This window comes from Lissotriton vulgaris, unplaced genomic scaffold (genome assembly GCF_964263255.1).
Source record: "Lissotriton vulgaris unplaced genomic scaffold, aLisVul1.2 SCAFFOLD_2649, whole genome shotgun sequence".
Taxonomy (NCBI): Eukaryota; Metazoa; Chordata; class Amphibia; order Caudata; family Salamandridae; genus Lissotriton; species Lissotriton vulgaris.
Window position 1 is genome coordinate 6,073 of NW_028242319.1, and position 26,280 is coordinate 32,352.

General features: G+C 41.8%; 1 protein-coding gene across 1 annotated transcript in view; it reads right to left on the minus strand.

Moving 5' to 3' along the window:
* Window positions 1-3,148: 3,148 nt before the first annotated feature.
* LOC147668996 (polyphosphatidylinositol phosphatase SYNJ1-like) overlaps window positions 3,149-26,280 on the minus strand; it is a 287,979-nt gene continuing 264,847 nt past the window's right edge. The window contains exons 8-10 of the mRNA XM_086948301.1: window positions 14,862-14,958; window positions 3,927-4,099; window positions 3,149-3,191 (exon numbers count right to left, since the gene is read on the minus strand). Coding sequence (XP_086804427.1) covers window positions 3,149-3,191; window positions 3,927-4,099; window positions 14,862-14,958 — 313 coding nt within the window. The remainder of the gene's footprint in view (window positions 3,192-3,926; window positions 4,100-14,861; window positions 14,959-26,280) is intronic.

The window sequence follows — 26,280 nt, forward strand, 5'->3', positions numbered from 1 at the left end:
ATTGGGTGAGTTTAACATTTTGTCAGAAACCAAAAATATTTCCTTAGTAAATAATGTGCTATCATCAAAACAATTGGGGAAGGGGGTCTAGTCCAACTGGCCAACTACCCACATATTGTGCATGTCCAGCTCTATAATGGATGCTTGCCTGATCAAATTTGTGTTATGAACGGTATGCAATTTGACCAATCAATCAGCTCAACATCTTTGAATAGCAATGTGTCTTGTAAGATCCATAACTGAAAATCAATTCTACAAACCTAACTAATGAACCGAGGATAGCCACAAATGTGTATGACTCAATGGTGGAGGCAACAAAAAAAGACTGTTAAACTGAATAAATGTAATAATTAATGAAAATCAGTGCTAGTTGACACCGCACCGCAGAAAAATAAGTTCATGGAAATCAAGTTTTTAAATTGAAAATGGTTTACATCTAAACTCAAGAAATAAAAATCTTGAGGAAAATTGAAACTGCCTTTGCGTAAAACTAGTGTATGTTATTATAATTTGAAGATAATGTTAGCAAAATCAGAAAGAAGTGTGTTAGTTCAAAGAATGTCCACCTAACTCTCTCCCACACAGCACCAGGATGCTCCTTTCGGAGTGACAGTAGCATCTATAAATGCCTATTCAAATTCAAATGACCCAAATAGTATAAATGTTCTTAGTTCAACCTCTATTCCAGTGATCAAAAGTTTTAATAGGTTTGAGCTACTTACGATTCTTGGATGTTCTAAACTTTCATGCATGTAAAGCTACTGGCTTACTTTTACACTTTCTCCATGGAACTAAACAGAAATCACTTGGGTGGGGGAGGTATGAAACTTACTACAATCGATGTAACAAGCAGGCTTCTATGTTCGGGATGGCTCCCTTTTAGCTCAGGCTTTACAGTTACAAAATGCTACGCTGAGTGCTGAAAACATTTCAACTTCGAGACCCATTTCACTGCTGCCAAATCTTTGCAATATTGATGAAAAACATGGCAACTGTCCAGTTACAAAAGTTTGTTGAGGCCAACTCTTTATTAATGACGGACAGGATGACTTCTGACTAGGAGTGGGCCCAGAATGTGTTGTGGAGGGATGATCTCTGTATTATTGCTGATGGAGGACGGACTAGTATGGTCTTTCTATTAGATCCCTCCACAGTGTTCAACGCCATCAACCATTTGGTGCTCATCCCCAGGCTGAAAAACCCTGGAATCTCAGGAACAGATCAGGATTGTCTGATTTCTTTCCTCAGTGACACAACACAGTACAAGTCTTTTTATAAAGTCTGAAGACAGAATTTTAAGACGGGGGCTTACCCATGGGGCTCGGTCACTCTCTCCCTTCCTGTGTAATTCACATTTGTATGTAGGTTTACCAAACAAAAAAGCTTTCATTCTGCATGGACACTTCAACTAAATCCTCTGTTCTGCCTGCGGACGTTGGAGCTACCCCCTTGTAGGATGGCATATTTTTTTTGTTTTAATCTTAATGTATGAAAAACGAAAACCACTATTTGTTAAAAAGAGCAATACAACTAGAGTAGCAACAACACAAATGGTTCCTAAGGAGTAATTCAATGCAAATTGAATATTTTGAATGCAATCAAAGATATTCCAAAAGGAACAATTACTCACAAAATAAGGACAACTCGTGGTCAAGAGTTTCAGTAGTATTATTCAGTATTTGTAAAAAAATAATGCATCAAACACAAACTCCAAACAAAAGTGAAATAGTGCAGTGTACTTAAGAGCGGATAAGTGACTACTATTGAAATAAAACAACGCTGAATGTAACAGTTCTTGGCCAGGATGTTCATTGATAGGCAGGGCAAGTTTATTATTAATCAAAATTGCCCATCCTATAACAAACATTTAAAATCCAGTCCAAAACTAAGATTTGGTGATGTTCTGACCCCACACGTACTTCAACACAGGAACTTCATCAGGACATAGCGGATGAACCCCCTTTCTTTATACAATAAATGCCACCTGGACAGAAGAAGCAGGATTGAGAAGCAACTCAAATTTGTGGTAAATTAACATGGGGTTAAAGAATATCCATGGTTCTAGCACTCGTAGTGCAGCCAATACTAATTTGGAGCTCTAGGCTGCAGCATCAGTGCTTGATCTCCAGATCAGTAATGTGGAATTTTTACTAATTACTCCGAAGGAACAATCGTTGTCTTTACTGCATATTAAACCCAGGTTCTTGAGATTACAGGGTTGCATCAGGTATGATATAAATCCAACTGTAGCAATCTCCTCTGGTACATATCTCTAGGACCTTCCCCACCATTGTAGAAAGTGATCAGGAACATAGATACCCTGCTTTCAATCAGACATTTCTAGCAGTATCCAAATGTTGCTGCTAGCCCCTGTTGTGATTACTCTAAATGTGTCATATTTTGTCCTTCTCTCACAGGACTCCTATTATTTTAAACAATCCTAGCTGGATTTTGGTAGTGCTATTTACTTAGACTTTAGAAAAAGATTACACAGCATTGGAAAAGTATTCAAAATCCTGCAGCACAAGCTCTGTTAAATCTAAAAAGCATGATCAGGTCACCACATGTAGGGCATGATTAGCTACCAGTAAAGCTGCCTCCATCATGAACAGGATATGAACAAGCATACATGGGTCAGAACATAGGTGAACTGTGTACAACCATATTACCCATGCATTGCACTATCACTTGGTAGAAGACAGCAAGACCCCATCCAAGGAACTTCCCATTAGGACCACCATGTCATGCAGACAAATGTGCCCTACAATGGTTATCAAATCATCTCTGCATATCAATATAAGACAAAGCAAAAGGAACCACCAGTGTCGCCCTTTCATTAGCCTCTGCCCCTATCTCATTTTTCAGAGCACCAACCAGTGGTACTCACCATTTACTGGTACCTTTGACACAAACTGACTAAATGCATTAACACAGGCTAGACAGAAGGGGATAGAATGGTTAGCAATGGCCTACCTGACTGCTTAAAGGTATTTGGCAAATTGAGTGTACAAAAACTATGTCACAAAACACCTAAAACATGCATACCATAACAGAACACATTGCTGACACAATGAATAAACGAAATACATTGCATTGAAAAGTCTCAAACCAATGAAGGAGGGCTGACCCAAAGAAGCCTGCACTATGGCTATCGTAACCTATACGGTTTTAGCTGCCCTGTCAAACTAGGTCTAAAAATATTGAGAAACAGAAAACACAGTAGATGAGGAAACACAAGGAAAAACAAGTAAAAACCAAAAAAACAGAATGAAAAGGAACAAAAAGAAAGCATATGTAAAGGATAGAAACAAAAAAACTGAAGTTTATTTATTTATAAAAGATTTGTAATGCGCATGGCTGCCTCAGCAACGAGGCGCCCAGCGCAACCAGAAACCAAGGAAGGAACAGCGAGACCCACAGGCGTCTAAACATCAGATAGTGGGAAACAGCCAGGTTTTTAGAGACTTACAAAACGTCAAAAGATTAGGGATGTCTCGAATGTGCGCTGGGAGAGTGTTCCAGAGTTTGGCCGCCAAGAGGCCAAACGAGAGGCCCCCAGCCCTTGCGCTCCCGACTCGAGGGACACCGGCCAACCCATGATTGGCGGATCTCAGAGCACACCTGTGCATATAGGGCTTCAATAAGCCAGATAGCCCAATGGGGGCTTGGTGCATCAGGATTTTGTAAGAGATGCACAGCACCTTGAACTGAATACGTTCTTCAATGGGCAGCCAGTACAGCTTAGGGAGCACATGAAGTGGGAGGGTAAAGAAAATAGAAAGAATGGGAAGTGAATGATTTGACTCTTCTAGCAAACATTTGAAAAGTGCAAGAATGTATCAATGTATGACGACTCTGTAAACATTAAAACGTTATTAGCAGTACATCTAGTAAGACATAATAAAGAAACTGTAAATCAAACTAACCTCTGAACTCCATCCTTGTCAAAAAAATAAAATCCACACTCTTCCAGGAATTTCTGAACTTTGGGTTTTAGCACAGTTTGTAATTTTTCTGCTTTGCCTCCTCTAACCATTTGATGGTAGTCAAAGTTCACCATCTGAACATCATTAACATGCTCAGAGGCTTTTAAGTGATTCTGAGAAGGAGAAAGAAAGAAATAAGATGTGAAGTATAAGTGGCAAACATTTTGGTATAATCATGGTATAATCATTTGTTTATAGAACTACTGGTGCTACATAGATCAAAAGATGAAGGTGGTGTTATTTATTCCTTTTTAACAAAAATTGCTCAATATTTAGTTTGACTTTCCTGAAAAGTTACCCACTTGTGGTCTGCACTGACACTAATGCAGGTCACAAATAGTGACCGACTCACTGGTTATTGAGTACTGTTTTAGAGAACGATGTCAAAGGTCACAAAAGCACTGATTTTTTTTATTGATTTCTTTACATTCTGCACACTGCAAACATGAAAGGTTCACACACGTCCAATGATTGGATAACAAGGAGACTTTGATTGAGTCTCTCTCTCGCTCACCCCACCCACCTAGGCTACATAAAAGCACACAAAACCAGTCCACAGATTTTTTAAATTATAACATATAAAACGCCTATCGCTTATCCAAATAAAATCAAGAACGATCAATTCATAACATTTAAAGAGATTAAAATGCATTGCCAGTTACAAATTCAGACAGAACGACCGAAAAACAGCTTTTAAGTTGTATAAGCCTACTTAATGTGAAATACTGATTCTATAAAACGGAGTACAGCAAAACAATAGCCTTTCCTTGTAGTGTCTCATATTAGCCTTGTGTAGATGAGGTGCCAGGAAGCGGCGTCTTGGCTCCTGGTACAAGTGGCAAAACAAAAATAAATGGCTAATGCTTTGAATTGAGCTTTTATCACACATGCAACAGGGTAGGTCTTGAATCCAGGCACCCGATGCGGGAGAGGCACATTTAAAGTGCCAAGTGCTTAGTCTGAAAAGGGTAAGCCAGTAAAAATGGGTAGGAGATATGAGCCAACAGGACGTGGCTGTGCAGTAGGCCCCATATCTCAGTGGCGTGTTTGGTAAGCGAGTGGGTGTTGAAGAGCATGTACGAAAGTATGGAATCTTGTTATGGGGGTGTTTGGTCTATGTGAGCGTGAATGGGTGGCTGGGATGTGTGAGCGAGTGGGCTAATGGGTGTACTGTTGGTGGGTGAGATGTGTGCCGAGGCAGTGGAAATTGCATGAGAACTTGCAGGAGGCACATGTGAACGCTTCTGTTGTGTGGTGAGGTATAGCATCAGCGGCCGGGTTTGGGAGCACAATGTTCAGGGAGGCGGACTGACATAGTGATGCCCTTTTACCTTCTATATAGATAGAGAGTGGAGGGATGGGGTTGAGTGCTGCTTCCCTTGGTTGTGTTTATGGTAGGACCTAAGCTTGCCAGAGGAATTCGACCACAAAGTTGGCCTATCCTGAGAGAGACCTCAGGAGCGAGTCCACTTCTCGACCTAAAGCGGGCTTTGCATGAGGCCCACAACTTCTTGTGTTCAGAGACATACAGCTTCATGTCTCGGTCTTGAGATCACCTTTCACAGCATGAGGGCAAACTTGTTGCACAACTTCCAGTCATACCCCCAGCCTAAACCCTAGAGGCACATCTCGTGCAGGTTCATGACCGACATTCGTTTTTTTACAGTTGCTACATGGTTTAAAATCTGCAGCCGTAGGAGGGGATATCCCTTCCTGGCACATAGGATTTTAGTTTTTTTGCAAGTCTCTGAAAGGCCGACAAAACTGGGAGCAGAGCCCAAGTTTCACATCCTAAGGCATGGAAAAAATTGAATGACAATAGCCTGCTTAGGTGGTCCGTATATGTGCTTCCGGTCAGCCACTTCTTGGGTGGTCAATGCGGAGTCAATGAGGAGTGGCACTGCACCACCTAGCAGTGAGCAGTAGCATTGCTGGTGAAAGCTTTCCGGATCCAGTCTAGCACCTAGGGAGTATTCCAAGGCGAGAAATATGGGCCGTATGTACCCATCACAAACCCATATAATAACCTACAAAGAACATACCTTACCCCTACATAATACATAAACTACATAACATATCTGAAAGTGTATACTCTTCCAAAAGCCCAAGGTGCTTGGCAAGAGGATTCTGGATTTTTCCACATGGTATGGGGAGGCCTCTGATTAAAACAGTACAGGGTAGATGCTGACACCTAAATTAAGATAATAGCTGACAGAACAGGCCTAGACACTCCTGAAGGTTGCATACTGGATCATCTTTGAGCCCCAAAGAGGGGAGGGCGAAGTCTAGGTTTTTAGATCTGGCTCTACTGTTAGCTAAAAGAGCTGTGTCCATGTCAAGGAAGTCCACTGATGCATCTCACCTTTACGTCACTGGATGAGCTGGGTGAAAAAATGGGCAGAAGCCGAGAGCCTGTCCTTACTGACAGAAGGTTGGAAAATTAGGAAAAATCCATCGTAGCCAAATGGCATGAACTGCTCACCTCATTTGGAGCATGGTGAGCCAGGGATAGAATGTCGGTCAGCTTTACAGGCTCCAACTAGGAGCACTGGCGAACAGCACATACACCAGTCAATGAGACTGAATACATAGTAGAGCAAGGCAGGACCCCGACATAACACCCCCTTAACAGATTAAGGGTTAGGAATTAGGGGAGGGAACACACATGCTTTAAGAAAGGCTTCTCCAGCCTCTTAGGCTGCAGGTCTCCCAACAAAGACCTACCTTCATTTACATCTCCCTGCACCCGCCAAACTCTGTACCTTACATGATATTATAGCTTGTTCCAAACCCCACCACTCCCCAACAGAGGAACATATTGGTCTGATTAAATGGATTAATTATGCAGTGGTCCCCTTTTCAGCAAATTTTGTTTTGGATGTGACACCCACCTAATTTCTCATACATTATAAACGGTATGGTGCAACAGAACAAGCAACTAATAATGTATATGTAGAAAGCAACTTGCAACAGCATGAGATAGAAAAGATTGAATTTATATCTATGCTTTAGTAAATGCCAATAAAAAGGAGTTTAAAAAATCGTTTACTGCAGAGCAAGAGTGTTCTGAATCCACCTCAGAGCTCTGCACCGTACCTCCTACTAAAATGATACAAATGTACTGATGTGCGAGAGGTTGTGTTTTATTAAGGGGAAAGTGAACAATGAAGGCTCCGAAGCCTACCTTTCTTACACTTGCTTAGGCTGATGGACATAAACATACTAAAAAGAGTGAAGATTGTGAAGTAAAAGGGAGCGGGTCGGGTGTACGATAAGATGATACGAGGTTCACAACCTCAATATGGCACCAGATTTAGAAATGTTGCACAATTTTTCCTAGTAGCACTGGCTGATTTAATGATGCAACATGCTGGCAGCTGAAATATCCATGTTTAACTACATCAGCAATAATGCTGCTCAACTTTTGGTACCTCATTATAGCCCCACTATTGTCCATCTTCCCTGGTTAGTAGTGTTCAATATTATAGCAGGGATTGAAAGTGAGCTTCGACGTCCAAGTGTGCAGAGAATAAAATAAAAACAAAAAGGGGGGGTTCCTTTCTGTGTTGTTCAATTAGCTATTGAAAATTAGAGACTTTGCAGATAAACATTAACCACTTGTAACTAAACATGTAAGGATATTTATAAACCAAAATACTCTCTAAGGTGCTCTTTGTACTCATATTTATTGATAGAAAAAAAACTTTTAGTTAAAATTGTACACTGCACAGTTAGGCACAGTCTCTATTCAATATTAAAACCTGCACATTTCAATACATAGTAAAAAAAAAGTACATACATTTGTTACACAAAATTTTACAAAAAACATCAAATACAATACAATGTTGACCAAATATCACAATTGTCTTTTAAAAATGTATCAACATTTATATTTTTTAAAAAACACATGGAGTCCTTATGTCGACGCGTTTCGGTGCTTGGATTTTAATTTGTATAAACACCTTCCTCAGGACTGAACAAAAATTAAAAACAAGATGTCTTTTTTCTGAAAAGACTAATAAATACCATTAGTTTACGATATCCTGTACAAGTGGAAAAATGCCTATTTTTACATATTGTGTTTATCTGCTCTGATATAGGCTGATAACTTAGCCTAGGAGAAGTTCCTTACTTTTAATTATTTAAGAGTCATTTATTTTCATTTGTCTCCTGGACCTCTTGATTAACTTTCAAAGTCCTCCTTATGGGTCTATTTCTGGTATGTTTACCTGTTGTGGTAAAAAGGATATTGTAAAGGAGTAGGAGAACATACCCCTCGGGAATGGTGGAGCCCGCGCCCTTCTGACTGTACATTTCCGACTTCTCCACAGACCAACGAGTGGGAGGACGGAGGAAACGAGACGGATAGCGTGGACGAAGAGAGCGGCTCCTTTAAGTGGGCGTCGACACCTAAGGAGGAAGGCCCGGCACTACAGGACGTCACGGGAACCGGATTGGTGAAAAGCCAGGAAATACTGTATACGGGGTGTGGACACACTGCGGAGGAGAAGGCGGGAGCGGAAGAGGCGAAGAGCGGATGCAGAGTTGAGGAAGGGGACCGAGAGTACCGAACAGAACATCGCGGAGGAGCAGACGGAGGGTCCGAGTCAAGAGGCGAGCCAGGAGGCCAACGACCCTGCGAACCGCCGTGCCACAGATATATAATCAGATTTCTATCATTTGTTGACCACAAGGTTGTTTGATGTAATACCTAAATACAACTACTTACTTCGCAGTTGGAAATGTGGGCATATATTTATAGCCTACAAGCTCAATTCAGCATTCATTAATTTCAGGCATGTGTATCCTTTACACCATTAAAAGTCCTTTTATTGCCATTGTACCCAGGGGGTCAAAGAATAATATCAATGTAACCTCTGGGGACTATACAAAGTGTTTTAATGAAAGTTGAGTGCGAGCTGCCAAACTTACGTTGCAATTTTTACTTTCCACAGGGGCCGTTAGCTTGTCAGGCTCACTCTTTATATTGAATCTTGACAGCTTTTGTACGACGGGGATTATTACTTTGTTCCCTCTGCTCTCGTCTTGCCCTGTTCGTTAGTGCAGCTAAATGGACCTGTTGGCGAATAAAATGTTTTAATTTTTAACCAAGTTTACTTTTTTAATCTTAATGATTAATGGTAGCCAGATTTCTTTGTTGCCTCTTCACTGGCTTCCGCCCGCTAGCTTTGTCAATTCTGGGGATAATGCAGGGCGAGCGTTCCCCTAACGGTATATTAAATGTTAGTGGCAAAACCCATGGGTTTCAGTTAGATGTAACCGGATTGTGAACCAAGCGAAGGGGCCGCCCGTGATTATTTTTACCGATGCTTGGAATCGGATTAGTCTTTTTTTAAATGCGCTCCCCTTTTTGACTAAATTGCTTAATACAAGGCAGCTTACACTGCAAAGCAGAGCGCTGAGCATGGGACCGGACTATGTAAAATCAATGCCGGATGCCTACGATACTTTTCCCACTAACATTTAATATACCGTTAGGGGAACGCTCGCCCGTCATTATCCCCAGAATTGACAAAGCTAGCGGGTGGAAGCCAGTGAAGAGGCATCAAAGAAATCTGGCTACCATTAATCATTAAGATTAAAAAAGTAAACTTGGTTAAAAATTAAACATTTTATTCCCCAACAGGTCCATTTAGCTGCACTAACGAACAGGGCAAGACGAAAGCAGAGAGAACAAAGTAATAATCCCTGACGTACAAAAACTGTCAAGATTCAATATAAAGAGTGAGCCTGACAAGCTGAAGGCCCCTGTTGAAAATAAAAATTGCAACTTAAGTTTGGCAGCTCGCACTCAACTTTCATTAAAACACTTTGTATAGTCCCCAGAGGTTACATTGATATTATTCTTTGACCCCCTAGGTACAATGGCAATAACAGGACTTTTAATGGTGTAAAGGATACACATGCCTGAAATTAATGAATGCTGAATTGAGCGTGTAGGCTATAAATATATGCCCACATTTCCAACTGCGAAGTAAGTAGTTGTATTTAGGTATTCTATCAAACAACCTTGTGGTCCACAAATGATAGAAATCTGATTATTTATCCTTTTTACCACAATAGGTAAACAAACATACCAGAAATAGACCCATAAGGAGGACTTTGAAAGTTAATCAAGAGGTCCAGGAGACAAATGAAAATAAATGACTGAAATAATTAAAAGTAAAGAACTTCTCTTAGGCTACGTTATCAGCCTATATCAGAGCACATAAACACGATAGGTAAAAATAGGCATTTTCCACTTGTTCAGGATATTGTAAACTAATGGTATTTATTCGTCTTTTCAGAAAGAAGACATCTTGTTTTTAATATTTGTTCAGTCCTGAGGAAGGTGTTTATACAAACTAAAATCCAAGCACCGAAACGTGTCGACATAAGGACTCCATGTGGTTTTCTTAAAATATAAATGTTCATACATTTTTAAAAGACAATTGTGATTTTGGGCAACATTGTATTGCATTTGATGTTTTTTGTAAAAGTTTGTGTAACAAATGTATGTAACATTTTTTTTACTATGTAATGAAATGTGCAGGTTTTAATATTGAATAGAGACTGTGCCTAACTCTGCAGTGTACAATTTTAACTAAAAGTTTTTTTTCTATCAATAAATATGAGTACAAAGAGCACCTTATAGAGTGTTTTGGTTTATAAATATCCTTACATGTTTAGTTACAAGTGGTTAATGTTTATCTGCAAAGTCTCTAATTTTCAATAGCTAATTGAACAACACAGAAAGGAACCCCCCCTTTTGTTTTTGTTTATTACAACCCAGTCCTTTCTGGTTTACTGGGTAACTCTCTTCTTTTGAAGGTGCATAGAATAAAATGCCACCATCGATCATCCTGGAGCAATGATTTGTACAGTGCATTGCTTGTGATCCAGCGTAAGAGGTATAAATAACTTTAGGTTTAATTTTCAAATCACTACTTACTCATTTATCTCTCTAACTGTACGTGCCCCCTACAGCTAGACCGATCACAGCATTACGCTTACCACAGAAGTGCATGGTAATTTGATGGATCCTTCTCTGCCGGTAAGGGGGGTAGGAATTAGGAGTTTCAAAAACACGTGATTAGTCACCCAATGAGGACCATTAATTGATGACTAACTCACAAGTTTGAAATAAGGTTCAAATACACTACTCTCAATGTATGTCAGGTGTTCTTTTTGTATGCTTTCTGCATAAAAACAATAAAAATACATTTAAAAAACAGAATATTAAAGCATGTAGAACAAGAATACAGATTTTATCAGAGGTTCGAATCCAAAGAGGATAGTTTTAAACAAACATGAGAAACGAGGTTACAGATTCCTACCATCATTAAAGGCAGAAGGATTGTTTGATTCTATTTAACATCATCTACAGATGATTTAAAGCAAAGGAGTAAAGGAATCAATTTTAAAGTCCATTCAGGGCGAGTCCATGAGCATCGGCAATAAGAGGAAATAAAGCAAAAATCAATTAGTTTGGCATAGAACGATTCCAGGTCAACTGCATAAAAGCAGCAGCATCAACAAAAAAGCAGTCCAAGGTAGAAATTTAAAGGGTGATTATAAAATCATAGGATAAGAGTTCCTTTCTCTCCCAAAAGAAGAGAAAGATAAAACCCATGCGATGCATCAAAAGGAAAAAAGGTATGGTATTGCAGATGTGCGTTCCATAGAAAGAAAAATATTAGTGTTGCATTGCCCTTCCTTTGGGGTTTCTTCTTTTATAGTCGTATGACACCTTAGTGATGTGGTGTAACTCCAATAGTCAGCCCATTGTAAGATTTGTTTACGTATCTCAAAAGGCCGGTTCACTTATGGTTCAATCTGTCATTCACTAAAATTAGGTATATTTATCAATTTCCACACAGCTAGTAGCTCCACAACCAATAATCCATAAGGGAGAGAATTGCGGAATATCTTTAAACTACCCCACAATAGTACTTTCCACCACAAGTTTCTGTAAACATTTGTGCAACTGCTGACAGTCAAACAAATTTAACCAAAACTGTTCAATTTCATAACATGCTGCCAGCAGATTAATCAAAATGTTATTCGTATGGCATGTAAGGCATTTAAATATTGGGACCTTTTTTGGGTATAACACATCTCAGTTAAAATACCGATTCTTCAAGTAGTTGTATGGACTTAGAGGATTATAATTTAACCTTTCAATAATTTCTATATGGTGGGTTTTAAAAATGTAATTTTTATGGCTTACCTTCCAGCTGTCAATGGTTCATTTAAAATGCATCAACAACACAAAGTAATATTGAACTCACTTTTTAGGTATTAGTTGCATCATACGTCATCTGCATTAGATGACACTAGGCCATCAAGTCCTTCTTCCCTTGAATATCTGAAGCTAGTATCTAAGCCCCAGTTAAGGAAATTTCTTAACACCTGATTAACCCTTACAACCCAGTCATTCCATTTCTACACCTCTACTAAAAGTCAAATAGCGCCAAGCAGTCATAAGATAATGTTTCACTCTACAAATATCAAATACAAAATAGAGAAATAGAGGGAATAATAGATTTAAACGTTACTTACATCAAGAGGGTTACACTGATGGCTTTATAAGAGATCCACAAAAAAATATTAACTTAGACACCTCTTCAGGTGTAGTGGGAACAAAATAAGCAGAGCTAGAGATGGACAGCATGGAAAGTATGGTAGGGATTGGCTGGGCTGGTGGGTGGGTGGGGGGGGGGAGGCAAGTGGTTGCAGAAGAGTCACAATCATTCTTCTACCTTTTGCAAAAAGTTTTATTTTCTCTTCAACGAACTCCAACAAGCAGTAAACTATCAGTATGAGCTCGCAGAAACTCTCTGTACTTTTATTATTCCAAGCCTTACACATTTGGTTTCAGAAGCATCCAAAATAGAAGTAACGCATAAATATTGTTTGCCCTGTGTAAGAGGCATATATATCCCCTGCTTAGCTTTTAAATGTAACCAAGCCCCTTGCCCCCAGCCAGACTGACGATGGTTCTCAATTTTCATTTCAGGGATATAGTCTCTGTTTGACAGACACTAATTTAGTCAATAAGATAAGTTGTTCTCCATTATTAATTTACATATGCCATATCTGATGGTACAAAAATGGTTTAGGCAATCATTTATTTGTTTGTCAAGAACAAAGGTAGATCACGAGTAACTGCCTTTAAGAACTAAGGGGGTGATTTATTTCTTGGAGGACATTCCATCGTTCAGCCATGGGGAGCAAAGTAAAATTACTCTATCCCTATGGTGGAGCGGCTGCCTGCCTAATTTATAAATGAACGCTGAGCAGGTGGTCATTTACAAAAAACATTGCCAGAAACCGCCACCACGGCAGTTCCTGGCAATGCATTACTCTGTGCTATGGGGCTGCATCAGCAGGACGCAGCCCTGTAGCACAGTGTCATTTTTTTTCTTTACACAAAGGAAATCCTGAAATGGGATTTTGTTTTTGTACAGAAAAAATCGAATGCTCCCTCACCCATGGCTTGGGGAGATTTAGAATGTTTTTACTGTTCCTTACCACCAGGCTTTACCTGGCGATAAGAAACCGTAAAAAATTGCTACATGTCAGCCCATCTAAATTGGGCGGGCGTACATGTAGGCATTTCTCTAATGGCCATTACTCCCCTAGGCCGTCGGACAAGTTTGGTCATGGCGGAAACAGAGTAGTCTCTGCCATGACCAAACTGAAGGTCCGCTTACAGTTAAATCAGGCGGGCGGGCAGACCTTCATGTTGGCGGAACGTATACTCACTACTGTATACAGCCAACATATAAATCATCCCCTAAATATATTTTTAGGTTGAATATTTTTTTTTTTGTTTTCCAACTAGCCTTGAACCATCCCCCAAATCTCCCCCCAGCCACCCCTGCAGTCTCTGAACCCCCTGCCTCCTCTGCCCTGCTCCTCCCATCTCTGCTCTACGTTGTACAAGATATGTCGACAGCCGATGGAGTGGCACTAGTCCGCAATGTCTCGCAGGCTGTGTTGGTATTTTGGGATTCTCAGTGATCCATAGTTGTCTTCGTGTGATCCAGAATTAGTAAGGCCCACAATCATTTTACGCATCTAAGTTCTCTAAAGTCTGAATGAAATGGCCCCCATTGTTTGCTCAAGTGTTTCCATTCCCCACTTGCCCCTTTAGCAAGTTTATCCATCCCCACTCCACCACAAACGTTCTATCCATTTATTCACAGAGGGTATAATGGCTTGACCCAAATCGCTAGTATTGTCTGCTTGGCAGCCAGTAACAGAAGGGTTATAAGGCGCCCTTTCCTGCCTCCCATCGGGTAGCTATCGTCATCTGGTCGGCTCAAAGAGTATGACCTCCAGGCACTGTGGCCGCTCTGAGCCAGTGATTCTGGGGGATCATCAAAAGGACTGCCCCGCAGAATAGACCAAAATTTGAGTAGGACCCCTTGATGTGAGTAAGTGTTGCCTCCTCACCGCAGACTCACCAGCACCCCGCACTTCTTGACCACTTCATATGAGCTAGTCATTGTCGGGTGTAATGCCAAAGAGGTTAAAGTGTCGCCTCCCTCTCTGCCGTGTGTGTTGCCCCATGGGTGGCACGTTGAAATATTTCCTGCTGCTGGTCTGTGTTTAGGGTGATGTAAATATATTTGTAGGCAGATTTAGAGCAAATTGTATTAGAAACACATTGGATGGGAGAGAAGGCTGAATCAGGGATAGGAAGTAAAACAAATTTACTTCTCTGGAAATGAGTCCCAGTTAAATCCAAAATAAATGTAGCTCAAATGTGAAAGTGCTTGTGGAATAACTTTTTTTAGAACTATTTATTATTACACTGAAATTAATGCAAAACACCAATATTATTCAATTGTATTACTACATACATACCTGGAAAGCTTTGCTCAGCATGGTTTCTCCTTCTTTTGCCCCAAGTAGATTTATTATTACTTGCCTGCCATATAATCTTTTCAGCGTTCGAAAGTGTCTGTTAACAGCATACAGAAAGAGAAAAAATCTTTAGGTTAAAAACAAAACCCACAAACATTTATTACGATTTAAATGTAAGTAGGCAAAAATAAGCATTTTTAGTATTCTGTTTAATCTCCATTTAAAAATTACCTGGTAATAAAACTGTACATACAATCTTGTCTGTATCACGTTCATACAACTCTTGCTACATACGGACAATTGATGAGAAAAAGTACACCACATCCTTAGGCTGACTAGAGTTTTGAAGATAGGACTTTTCTAAAAATTTTAACATTTTTGGCTCCAAATCTCAAAAAATATATACTCAAAACATTTCTAAATTTAGGAGGAATGTGCATGAACTGGCGTGGCTGTGCTACAAATGCCTCCATAACCACAAAGGTGAACTCAAAAGCAGTGTACGTACGTTTGATGCAAAGCCACCTGGCATTTTGGGGAGCATTTCACACTTTGGCTCCAGAATGCATGCTACAGGTATGCAGTCATCCTCTCCCACTTTGTCACATGGACAAATAATTCACTTTATTGAGCCAGGGCTTTTTAGTATTGTCATTTAAGATGAATCAAGGATGCACCTGGTAGCCTTTAGCCAGAAAAGATGCACTTTTGCAAAGGAGAACTTCAATCAATCAATCAATCAGGGGTTTGTGAAGCACAGCTACTCGCCCGAAAGGGTCTCAAGGCGCACGGGGGAGGGAGGGGGCGCAACTCCTGAATGCTTAAGGTGATTCGTCGAAGAGTCAGGTCTTGAGTTCCTTCAAGAACTTGGAGAGTGTTGGGGTCTGTCGGAGACGGATGGCGGGAGTTTCTTGCCTTGGCCGCTAGGAGGAAGAAGGAGCGTCCTCCTGTTCTGGTCTTCTTGATGCGCAGCACCGTCACAAGGGAGAGCTGGGTTGAGCTGAGGGATCCTTGGGGTGCATTGAATGAGAGGCGGTGGTTCATGTAGGAGGGTCCAGTGTTGTGAAGGGCCTTGTGGGCATGGGTGAGTAGCTTGAAGGTGATTCTCTTTCCGACGGGGAACCAGTGTAGTGTCGGTAGGTATTGGCTGATGTGGCAATGGGGCAGTAGGTTGAGGACTAGTCTGGCGGCGTCATTCTGGAGTTTGCGGGTGAGGTTCTTGTTGATTCTGACGTAGAGTACGCTGCCGTAGTACAATCTGCTGCTGATGAGAGCATGGGTGATGGTTTTCCTATGTTCGACGGGGATCCAGTAGAGGGTCTTTCGGAGTAGGCAGAGGGCGTGGTAGCAGGAAAAGGTGACATCGTTGATCTGACGTGCCATTTTGACTTTGGAGTCCAGGATGATTCTGAGGTTGCATGCGTGGTCCGCGGGGGAAAGGAGGGTTCCTGAGGGCTGGGGACCACCAGGTATCGTTCCGGGCATCGGGGTGTAGACCCATGATGAGTACTTCAATTTTGTCCCTGTTAAGATGAAGGCAGCTCTTCTTCATCCACCTAGCAACTGCTTCCATTTCTTCTTGAAAGTTGGGTTTGGAGCTGTTGGGTTCGTTGGATAGGGAGAAGATGAGTTGGATGTCGTCTTCATACTCTATGATGTTGAGTCCGTGTGATCCGACGATGGATGCGAGCTGAGCCATGTAGACGTTGAACAGGGTGGGTCTGATGGCCGGTGCGGGTTCTGAGAGGAAATGGGGGGAGTCTGACCTACTGCGTTCTGCCGGAGAGGAATGAGCCGATCCAGTTGAGGGCCTTGTTTTCGGCTTTCTGCGTCGTGGCGTCTGTGGGCTAGGGTATGATGTGGGACTGTGTCGAAGGCACCGGAGAGGGTCAGGAGGTTTAGGAGAACTTGGTTATCAGGCTGCAGCAGAAGTGGGTGGCAGGGCAGATTGGGGTCTAGCCATGGCGAGTGCCTGAACACTAGGCTTACCTATGCCACTGGGCCCTCAGCCTAAAACCCTCCTTTTGAGATCAGAGAGCTCTTTCTCAGTATTCTTGCAAACACACATTAAGACTGTCAATGGATTAACCCCTATTATAAAACGTATCCAATCAAAGATAAAACCATTGGCTCCCTCGTTTAATATGTTGAGCTCAGAGCAAGCAAAAAACAGTGATAACATGTCGAAAGGGTATGAAGACGTAACTTTAAGTCAGAAGATAAAGTTACTTATAAGCTTGCAATAAAAAGTTACCATGGGAAGCTGTTTAAAGCTAAAAAGACCTTCTTTGAAACAAGGATAAAGGAGGCAGATAAGTCTAAGGAGATTTTTTAAATTGTCAATTCTTTTCCAGACCCCGAAGTCATATCTAGAGATCGTAAATCGACTGATGAGTAGTGTAAGAAGTTAGATTCATTCTTTTATGAAAAGATTAAGACTATCCAGGCTAATCTTCTTAACAATGCGCAACTTGACCCGACGTATGCACATTCCCTGGATATCCACAACCCCCTACCACGTCCTCCTCCCTAGATGACTTCCCCCCCCTCTGCCTCATGAAATGTCACTATCTGCCCTCAAATGCTAGAAGTCTGGTTTCCTGTTAGACCCCTGTCCTAGCTTCTTGCTAACGACCGCTGCCCAGACCATCAATCCTTTAGTAAATAATATATTTAACACCCAGGCGTGCACCCAGCAAGCTGAAAAAGGGTGAAAGTGATTCCTCTGTTGAAAAAACCTTCAGATGACCCTATGCAACTGGCAAACTATAGGCCTATTTCTCTCCTCCCTGCTTTCTCCAAAATTTTGTAAAATGAAGTTAACCATCAATTGTCCCATTACTTGGAGGACAACAAACTATTACATCCCAGCCAATCAGGTTTTCGACCCCACTTTAGCATGGAGGCCGCGCTTCTGGAAGTAGTGGAGTATGTTAGATGCACACTTGAAAAGGGAGGCAAGGCCATTCTGATCCTGTTGGATCTGACTGCAGCCTTTGACACTTTGCCCCACTCTAAACTACTTGAGCACCTTCAAGCAATAGGGTTCAGAAACACTGCCTTGAAATTGCTGACCTCATTCTTTAGCAATTGAACTCAAGAAATATGGCTGCACCCATATCCCTCACAAGCCAGAACTCTAACTTTGAGTGTACCCTAGGGATTGGCCCTAACCCCAACCTGTTTAACATTTACCTTACACATCCGGCTATACTGGCAGAGTCATTTGTGGCTCAAGTTATCTTGTATGCTGATGACACGCAGCTCCTCTTCTCTTGTGGTAAGGAAGAGGAGCTGGACGGAGCGCCTATCTCAAAATGGGTCATCAGTGTTTTTCAGTGGTTGGCCCTGCACCAACGGAAATGCAACCCGGACACGAAGCAGACTGATCTTCAAAGGCGCCCCCCCCCCTAATCTACTGAGAGCTTGCTGACCAAACAATGACCACAGCCAGGCGCCCTTCAAAACTAAGTCAATAATCTAGGCATTAAAATTGATAGCACCTTTCCTTCCAATCACAGATACATGCTTTAACAGACACCTGCTTTGGCACTCTTCGTATGCACATTTTTTTTTTTACCTCTCCTGTTCAAGTCAGCCACAAAAGATTATCCAGGCTCTGATTATGATGAGACTAGATTATGGTAATGCCCTCTATCTCTGCCTCCCGAGTACCTTCTCAATAGACTCCAGAAGGTGCAGAATTTGGCAGCTAGACTTCTACTTAAACTCCCACCTAGGAGTCGCATGTCTACCCATCTGAAGACTCCTCAATGGCTCCCTGTAAAAAAAGAGGGTGCCATTTCATGTCATGGTTTTAAGGCATAAGACCTTGCACGACTCTGACCCTAACTACCTCAGAGAGAGGATGTAGGAATATACCCCAGCGCAGACTTTGCCATCTTCCGCTACTCACTTGGCAAGAGTGCCTCGGATCCACTGTCTCAGAGTGGGCGGTAGAGCCTTCTCCTATCGAAGGCTACTCACTTCGAACAAACTCCAGAGATACCTCCATCTAGACAGCGAGCTCACTTCTTTCAAGAAGAAACTGAAAAAGTGGCTTTTTATGCCATCAGTCTAGGTAGTGAGGCTGGTTGCCCTTAGTCTGAGCGCTGGGACACACTGAGTAGCTGTGCCCTGTACAGATCACTGTAACATAACATTACTGCTGCAGTAATATTACTATATTTTAGGAGGCAAACAAATCTTTCAAACACTAGACTTAATTGAAACAACTGTACAGCAAACATACCAAGCACATTTTCATCAGCTGTTACGTAAATTAAGAGGTCAGAAAACTGGAAAATGAAAATACAGGACCCACGTGTTATATAAGCCTGCAAGTTCTTCCATAGAGTGACAGAGTGACAACGGATACAATATTATTGGTTATATAGAGACAAAGAAAAGGTCTACTATTATTCAACTTGAGTACCCCTTACAATCCACCAATAAATGCCCAGAATGATTTTGTAGGAGAAGCCAAAGGGGCAACTGACTGTAGTTCTTCAGGTCCATGTACTCCAAAGATCTGCTCTGTTTGACAATAGCTCCACATCTATGCTCTGCAACATCTTCGATACAGTGAATGCTCCTGTTCCCTTGTGTATTACAGAGAGCAGATCAGAGAAGCAGACATTAGATAAACAAATCACAACAAAATGATCCTTTCCTAAGACAATAAAACACCAAAGTGAAAATGTAACACCAAAAAGTGAAGGAAAAAGCCCAAAAGAAGTGTCTGTCAAGTTTTGTGTCACAAAAACTCTCCTCTAGTAGTGGTTTGAGTTCTACCATTACACCTGCAATCCACAAACAAGGCAGGAAGTTCATGGCCTACTTATAAATGCCCAACCTACATTTCCATGTACTGTATCGTGATTGAATAACTACTTTTCCAGCTGTGAAATCACAGCACATCTGGGCACGTATATGAAACTGACATAGCAATTTTTTTTTTTTTTTTCACAACTGTGTTTATTGATTGATTAGGCATAGCATAGATACAGTTCTCCACAATCCGGAGGACACTGTCAAATGGCAGACATATATCAAGGTGTATACAAAACCTAATCGCTCAAAACGCCCTCCTCCCGCTCCCCCTCAACCCCCTACTACCCAACGCCCCGACTACCCACCCCTTATCCCACCCTAACCCAATGCACATGATCATCATCAACTGCAGCACATGAATAGAGTACAGCAATCATCGAGTGCCCATCTAGGCTCTGAGGTCCCCATCTGTAGGCAGTCCATCATCCAAGTCAACTGGGGGCTCCAAGGTTAACCCCCTATAGTCTGCCCACCGTTTCCAGATCTTGTAATGTTTCCAGGGGGCATCCCCTGGCTTCAAACACTGGTAACTCTAACCCCATGAGATAATCCAGGCCCGCTTTCCAGGCGCTCAGCGGAGGAGCCCGTTCTACCTTCCATGCCCTCGCCAGATCCCGTTTGGCCACCACCAGGCCCAACAACAGAAGGTGACGCTTGTAGATGTTCCCACCCACATTCTCCAGGATATGCAGAAGACCCAGCCTGGGCGTACGGGGGAGGTCCCACCCCAACACTTCCACACACCATTCCAGAATCTGGTCAGACCCACACAGGACCACACTGTATGTAATAGTCTACCTCTTTTAGTCCCACAGCGCAGACACTCCGGAGTAGCAATGAGGACAGCCTTCCACAGTCTCTCTCTGGTGTAATAAGCCCTATGTAGGTATTTGAATTGTATGAACCGGAGTCGCACGGCTATGGCAGCCCCACGGGGGGATTTCAGGGCCTCCCTCCAGTCATCTTCGTCCAATGGACCAATATCTGTTTCTCAGGAGTGTTTCAGCGGTAGTAGGGAAGAGGCGCAATGGGTGACCAGCGTTTGGTATATTCTAGATACTTTTTTATCCCCCAGATCTCCCATAAAGAGCTTGGCTTCCACCGGGCTAAATTCGGGAAGCTGATCCAAACCAACCAGACTAGGTGCAAGCGCATGACTGACATAGCAATTTTAAGAAATTCCCTAGCTTTACAGGCAAAATCACAACTGATGCATGAACACATGCTCAGTCGAAGAAGCATAGAAATTGTTTTGCAACAAGAATATGTAAATAGGAAGCCACCCCTGGTACATAGTGTTTAAAAATCGGGAGAACATGTACCTTCGAAATAAAACCTTGGGTGCATCTTGAAAAATATACCATTCTTGAAAAAGTTTGTGATTGGCTATATTAGAGAAAGGGCAGTTCACCAAGAGGTCTGAACAATATTATGGCCAGGACAAACGCAAGTTTAGAAGAAACAAATAACTAATTTAACTCAGTCCCATACCTGAACTGAATCAGTTTTGGTAATACTGGGGCCGCCTCACATAGCCTTTCGATCATCTAAATTCAAATGCACAAAACTCCATTCCTAACTCACAAAATTAGGAATGGTTGGATTTTGAAAACATAATATGGGTACCATTTGTTTGAATTTAGATCTATTTCAATGTCTAAATTTCTCTGGGGAGTCTTGGAGAAGTTGCAGAAATAATTATCATTGTTTTTATACCCAAGAAATAAAGATACAAATATCCATCTACAACATGGATACCATCTTTACAGTGGCAAGGAGAATGGACGTGGTGCAAACAACTTTGCAGCATATGGGTCATCTTGTTTGCCCCCTAGTGAATGAAGAACATGTGGAAGAAGATGATACAGAAGAGATATGTATAGACACTGAAGTAGGTCTGGTGAGTGATGTATTTGAGGGAGCGTTGAAGGAAGCTGTATAAATGGAACAATTGACTATGGATAACAATTTGAAATTGATTATGGATTATGTTTGGAAAGGTTGGCCAGCTCCCAAGAATCTATTTGCTGAGATATAGCTAATGAGTTATCATTTGAAAACAGTTTGGTGAGAATAATTGTTTTGTTATTTGTGCCGGCAGGATTTCATGAAAAATTGCTCAATTGGCACACCGGTCACACTGCATCAGGGCATGAAAGGTGGTGTACAAGAGGATTTTTGGTGGCCTGGGGTGGACAGAGACAGACTACTTAGTCAGGGATTTAGGTTTGTGTGCATTGTGTCAAGAATCAATATCTTCCCCAAATATTCCATTAGGGCTACATGCGTGCCAATGTTACCATGGCCCAAATTAGCATTGGATATTTCAGGTTCAATTGTGGTGTTAAATTTCACACCTAAATAAACCCTGGTCATATAGATTATGCTACAAAGTTGCCTGAAGTTTGTTGAAAAGCTAAATTCTAAGAAAGTGATTGAGTTTATGGTAGATAAATTCAATAGAAAGGGTATCTATCGCTGAGACTTAATACCCGACAATGGTTCCCAGTTTGTCTCATAGGAGTATGACAACTTTTTAAGGAAAAGTGGAATAAAATATGTAAGATTTTTATTACATTGACAAAGGAGTGATGGTTTGGTGGAACGTCTGAATAGAGTGGTCAAAGAGAGAATTAAGTTGGCTCTTGTCAATCGGTTGGAGTGGAAGATGGAGATAAGGGATTTATTGTGGCATTGTGTACTACTCACGACAAAAGGAAGGGACTAGAGGAGTTTTCCCACTACACGTGGAGTGGGGAGGTCCAACATAGAGGTTGCCTCGGTGAGCAATACAAAAAGGGATTTCTATGAAGTTCCTCGCTACAGTTTTTTAAGCGAGGAACTTCATAGAAATCCCTTTTTGTATTGCTCACCGAGGCAACCTCTATGTTGGACCTCCCCACTCCACGTGTTTAAGCGAGGAACTTCATAGAAATCCCATTTTGTATTGTGTACTACTCCCCATATCAGCACAGGCATTTCTCCTTTTGTCTTGTAGAAAGTAGAGTGCCCGATATTGGGTTGAATGAAGTATGGATGAACAGAAACAAGATTGATTTAGAAAAACTTAAGTAAGGTGGTGGAAGTTAGTCAAGCAATTCAACATAGATATCGGTCAAATATTGGAACTTGTAATCTAAAGTACAGAGTAGGGGATGTAGTTACCGTTAGGAGGGGTCACTTCAACCGTAAAGGTTCCTCATGTTTCTCTTATTCAAACAAAGCGCTGTCGTGCTGCCGAGTAAACTCACATATAAGTACAAGAAACACGGATCCCTACACAACAAGCTGGATGATGACAAATACGTTGCTATGGAAAGTAAAGGCAAGCGTACGGAATGTCAGAGATTGAAAAGAGTTACTAGGGAACCAGAATTTTTCGATGCTGTTCACTTTTCAAAATCAATCCTTGCATAGTTTGAGTATTCATGCAAAGGAAATAGCGTGGAAAATGGGTATTTCAAGAAGAAGATATGTTGGGTTTTCTGTTTTTATATATTTCTGCATGGCTTATCCTGTCAACCTTTTACTAATGTGTTTTTTCGGTTGCAATTTAGAGTTATTTGAACTGCTCAGAGTTATTTCTCTCCTTGGAGGAGAGCTTTCAATAGTGATTATCAATCTTTCTGTACTAGAAAGAAATATATCCATTAACAGCATGGATAACATATTTACACCACTCTTATTACTGGATGACGTCTGCCTTTCTAATTAAGTCTAGAACACAGCTGTGCGTGTCAAATTGCTCTCCAATAATTTATATATTTTGTCATACTAAATGCAAGTTATCTGTGTTCAAGGACAGGTTTATTGTCGATAACACAGGCAACTTGCTTTCAGACACTTTAATGGGGCCCTTATACGCCAATTGTCCGTTAAAGGGCAGACATTACCTGCTGTTCACATGGATGCAACCATTATGTCTAGATATGGGTGAAATGTCCGAGGTGGTGTAGTCTGTATAGCACCATTAAGTCTACAGTGCCAAACAAGTAGTACCTTGAATATTTACGTTTGCATCTAGGTTACACCATCAGCAAATATGTTTCTAGGCCTGCTAATACACTGCGCATTTCTAAATGCGATGTTGTAAAATATTTAATGAAGGATTAATATATGTTTATACAATCGGATGGCCTGGCTGATTATTTGGGCTATGCGTATTGGGACCACAGCACAGTCTATGCTGAGATATTTCAATTTCCAATACAGGATTTTGCAAGTCCGTGGGTCTGTAATGCCCTGCTGTGGCATTAGAGGTAGTGCAGGAGAATTAATACACAACCGGCCTCTGTGTCATATTTCTACTGCAAGTGGTGTAAGTGACAGCAGGCCACCGGGTGAAAGCATGGTGTTACTAAAGCCAGAGACTCAGTCTGGGGTGAGGACAGTAGGAGTGAGGCAGATTGATGGGGTGAGAGGCAAACATGCTTGCAGAGATTCATACCTGGCTTGTGGCGGTTAGAGGAACAAGTAACTCACAATGGTACAGGAGACCCGAAAGAGGGACTGCGGTCTGGAGGAAGATTTGATCCTGATCCTTAGAGGGCAATTAATAAATTGCAGAGGCAGCAGTTTGCTAGCTGCTCTGGGACCTGGAGCCCATTGCTCATTTATGCACAAAGAGATAAAGGACAAATTATAAATCTTCACATTGGGACAATATCAAAGGACCCAGAAAGTGGCTGTAACCTCAAAGGACCCAGAAAGTGGCTGAACTGGGTTACAAGCTAACAGCTCACTTTTTGTAACTCCTCGGATGCTTTAATTTCGTGTCACAACCACACTTTATATTACACAAAAAAGGAAAGGAGGCTGCACCGATTTCCAAAAAGTCTAACGGTGCTTAGCTGACTATTGTTTGAAAAGTGTGCATAGCTTTCTTAAAAGAGAATGGAGGAACGACATCAATAATTCATACAAGCAAACTAAAAGAGTGCTTCATGCTTACGAATGTACAGAGGGGCATCTTGCAGAAGAAGGATTCAGAACCAAGTAAGATAGATATAATTTACAGCATCAGCTAAGAAGTAATGAAAGTCAAACCACTTCATTTGCATATTTATGGTGACGGTATATAATCTAAAAAGCCTTGATTTCGGACAGTAGATGGAGACAGCAGAAAGATGTTTTATTTGCAAAACAGAATTCGAAGAACAAGTTACTTACCTTCACTAACACCCCCTACCGCCGGTTCCTCGCCACTAGAGTTATCTCGGGAACCAGATTGGATCCGGATTTTTATATAGGAACTGTCCCCCTGTACTAGAAGGTGCCGGCGGACTCTGCAACAGCATCCTGCCGCCCCAAAAGTGACTGTGTATTTGATATAAAGGCAACTTCGGACCTTTTTAACAAACCCATGAGTCTACTCCATAGAGGAGGTTGTGTAACAACCAAGGCTGCCCACTTTGGAACTGGAGAACCAGGTTCCAGTCTGGGAGTCGGCTCAACATCCAGTAATTGTGGGCAAATCACGTAATATCCCCATAGCTACAAAAAAAAATGAATGTGCTCTTGTGTCATGTAACGGGTGCTCATGCAGAGTGCTCCAATTCCTTTGGGCCAAGTTCATGCTATTTAAAAAACTGGGGAAAAAAACAACATGAAAGTAAGGAGTACTGTGAGAAATCTGCGATTAGAGTATCCACCAAAAAGAGTCTTGCCGAACGTAAGTAACCTGTTCTTCTGATGGACACTTCCAACTGCAGATTGTTCACCTTTAGAATGGATACGCAAAGACTACCACTGGAAAGGTGGAGTGTCTGAAGAGTGGACCCAGAACAAAAAATCCATCAGAACTGAGCGGGCAAAATGTCACTCTCTGCAGATTTGAATGTCGAAACAGAACTGCTTGGTGAATGTGAATGTGTGCGTGGACACCCATGTTGCAGACAGGCAGATTTCAAGGGTGGGGACGGCACTCACCAAAGTCGTCAAGGCATCTTTACCTTGAGTGGAGAGAGCCTGAAGGCAGTCAGGGGGTTCCCTCTTGGCCATGTCTTGATAAACAGGGTGATTCATCTGGACAGTCTTCCCTTTCTTGGCACTGGCAAAGTCAACAAACAGCTGATCATCTAGATGACACTCCTTCATGTGCTCTATTGAACGGAGGGCTCTCTTCCGGTCAAAGCAGTAGAGCCTCTACTCCTCTTTTGATGGACGTCTTGGAGAGAAAAAGGCAAGACGGGTGATGGACCGACCAGTCCTGTTGCTGAAACAGGAGGTCCTCCTGAAGAGGTAGACGGACTGCAGAGAAAATAGTAAGTCTGAACAGGTCAGTGTCACACAGTCTCTGGCCCAATTCGGGGCTATCATAACATGGGTCAGGTCTATCCCGACATTCCTCAGAACGTGAAGAAACGTGTACAGGGGCCCTGTGCTCCACTGCAGATGGAATGTGTCCCAAAGCATTCTTCTGCTGGGAATTCCAGCAAGCAGTAGTCTTGACTTTTCACCCATTGGGCCCAGATGCCCAACTTCAGATTACGGAACAAAATTTTAAAAGTGGTAGTAGGGTGTAGCCCAGTTTTGTCGTCGAAGAAAAGGGGAAGCGTTGTTGGGACTGTAATGGGTTTTGTACATG